Here is a 1,590-nt window from a genome sequence, read left to right on the forward strand (position 1 = left end):
AGGTCGGAAGGGGCTGCCCAGGGGAGGTTTGGAGTTGCCATTCTTGGAAAGGAATCCCAAGGAATTCCTGGATGTGGCACTCGGTGCCAAGGTGGGGATCGGGCACAGGTTGGAATCTGTGACCTTGGAGAGCTTTTCCAGCCTCAGGGATTCTGGAATTCTGCTCCTTTCTCCGGAGCCTGGAATGCTCACAGCTCTGGGACAGCCCCGAGGACGGGGAGGCACAGCTGGGAATGCTCCAGGTGCTGCTGTTCCCTTTCCCTGAGCTGTATTCCATGGAATATCCGGCACTGACGGGAATGGCTCCCTGCCCTCACCTTCTCGTTGGCCAGATGCAGCAGGCACACGAAGGCCAAGGGCACGGAGAGGTTGGTGGCCATGGCAGGGGGGAGCCTGTGGAAAAGCGGGATCAGGATCGGAGCCCCGGGAATCCCAGAGCAAAGCTCAGCTCCTCGGCTTTGCCAAGCTGGATGTGAGCACAGCTTCCCTGGGATTTTCCCTGTCCCATCCCCATCCCAAACCTGTGGAGCAGCTCCTTGGTGACGTCACTCAGGACCTTCTCTCCGGCCACCGCCGCCGTGTCCGGCTCTTCCCCGGCTCCTCCCGCCTGTTTGGGAAAATCCCGGCACTGCAGAGCCCAGCTCCACTCCCCGGCATTCCAAGGAAAACCCCTGCAGCCTGTCCAGCCGGGAGGGAAGGAAGGGCTGCGGAATTCCCTGCAGGAATTTCTCACCTCTTCCCCCGCTCCCGTCAGCAGCTCCCACATGTTCCTCTTCAGCCTCCTCATGTCCATCTTCTTGGCGGTCCTGGCGTACTGGATGGCGATCCTATTGATCTGAGGGAAGAATCCGGGATCGCCATCAGGATCATTCCCGATTTTCCATGGCAGTGACAGGAGCGCTGCAACAGTCCCGGTGTTTAACCCGGGAATTGTTCCTCTGGGAAGGCCGATCCAGAGGCTCCGGGGGTGGGGAGGGAGCTCCTGGGATTTTTAACCCTGGAGGTGCTGAGAGGTTTTTGCTCCAGCCCTGCCCAGGGAGGAGCTCCCAGTGCCAGGGAGCAATTCCCAGTGCCAGGGAGCAATTCCCAGTGCCAGGGAGCAATTCCCAGTCCCAGAGAGGAGTTCCCAGCGCAAGGGAGGAATTTCCAGTGCCAGGGAGGCATTCCCAGCGCCAGGGAGCAGCTCCCAGCCCAGTAGCTCCCAGTTCCAGTGAGTAGCTCCCCATTCCAGCAAGGAATTCCCAGTCCCAGTGAGGAATTCCCAGTTCCAATGACCAGTTTCCAGTCCCAGTCCCAGTCCCAATCCCAGTCCCAGACCTTCTGGGGCTCAGCGATGAGGGTCAGCTCTCCGTAGGTGGTGATGTCCCCGCCGTTGACGACCCCGTTGACGATCCCGGTGACGACCCCGTTGATCCCGGTGCGCTCCGGAGCCTCGGGATGAGCGGTGAGGTTGAACTCCCCGGCCTCGCCCTGGAATTCCGCGGGATCGGGGTCGTCGTCGCTGTCGGGGTCCTGGGAGGGGACACGGAGGGGACACCTGGGGTCACCTGGAGGAGCCAGAGGCAGCAGGAGCCGCTCCCGGGGGGGGGG

General features: G+C 61.8%; 1 protein-coding gene across 1 annotated transcript in view; it reads right to left on the minus strand.

Moving 5' to 3' along the window:
* The window catches only part of NCAPH (non-SMC condensin I complex subunit H), a 9,743-nt gene that overhangs the window by 757 nt on the left and 7,396 nt on the right, over positions 1-1,590 (minus strand). The window contains 4 exon segments of the mRNA XM_017744705.1: positions 318-393; positions 522-607; positions 734-835; positions 1,318-1,512. Of these exon segments, the coding sequence (XP_017600194.1) occupies positions 318-393; positions 522-607; positions 734-835; positions 1,318-1,512 (459 nt within the window).

The sequence above is a fragment of the Corvus brachyrhynchos genome, unplaced genomic scaffold, assembly GCF_000691975.1.
Source record: "Corvus brachyrhynchos isolate BGI_N302 unplaced genomic scaffold, ASM69197v1 scaffold119, whole genome shotgun sequence".
NCBI lineage: Eukaryota > Metazoa > Chordata > Aves > Passeriformes > Corvidae > Corvus > Corvus brachyrhynchos.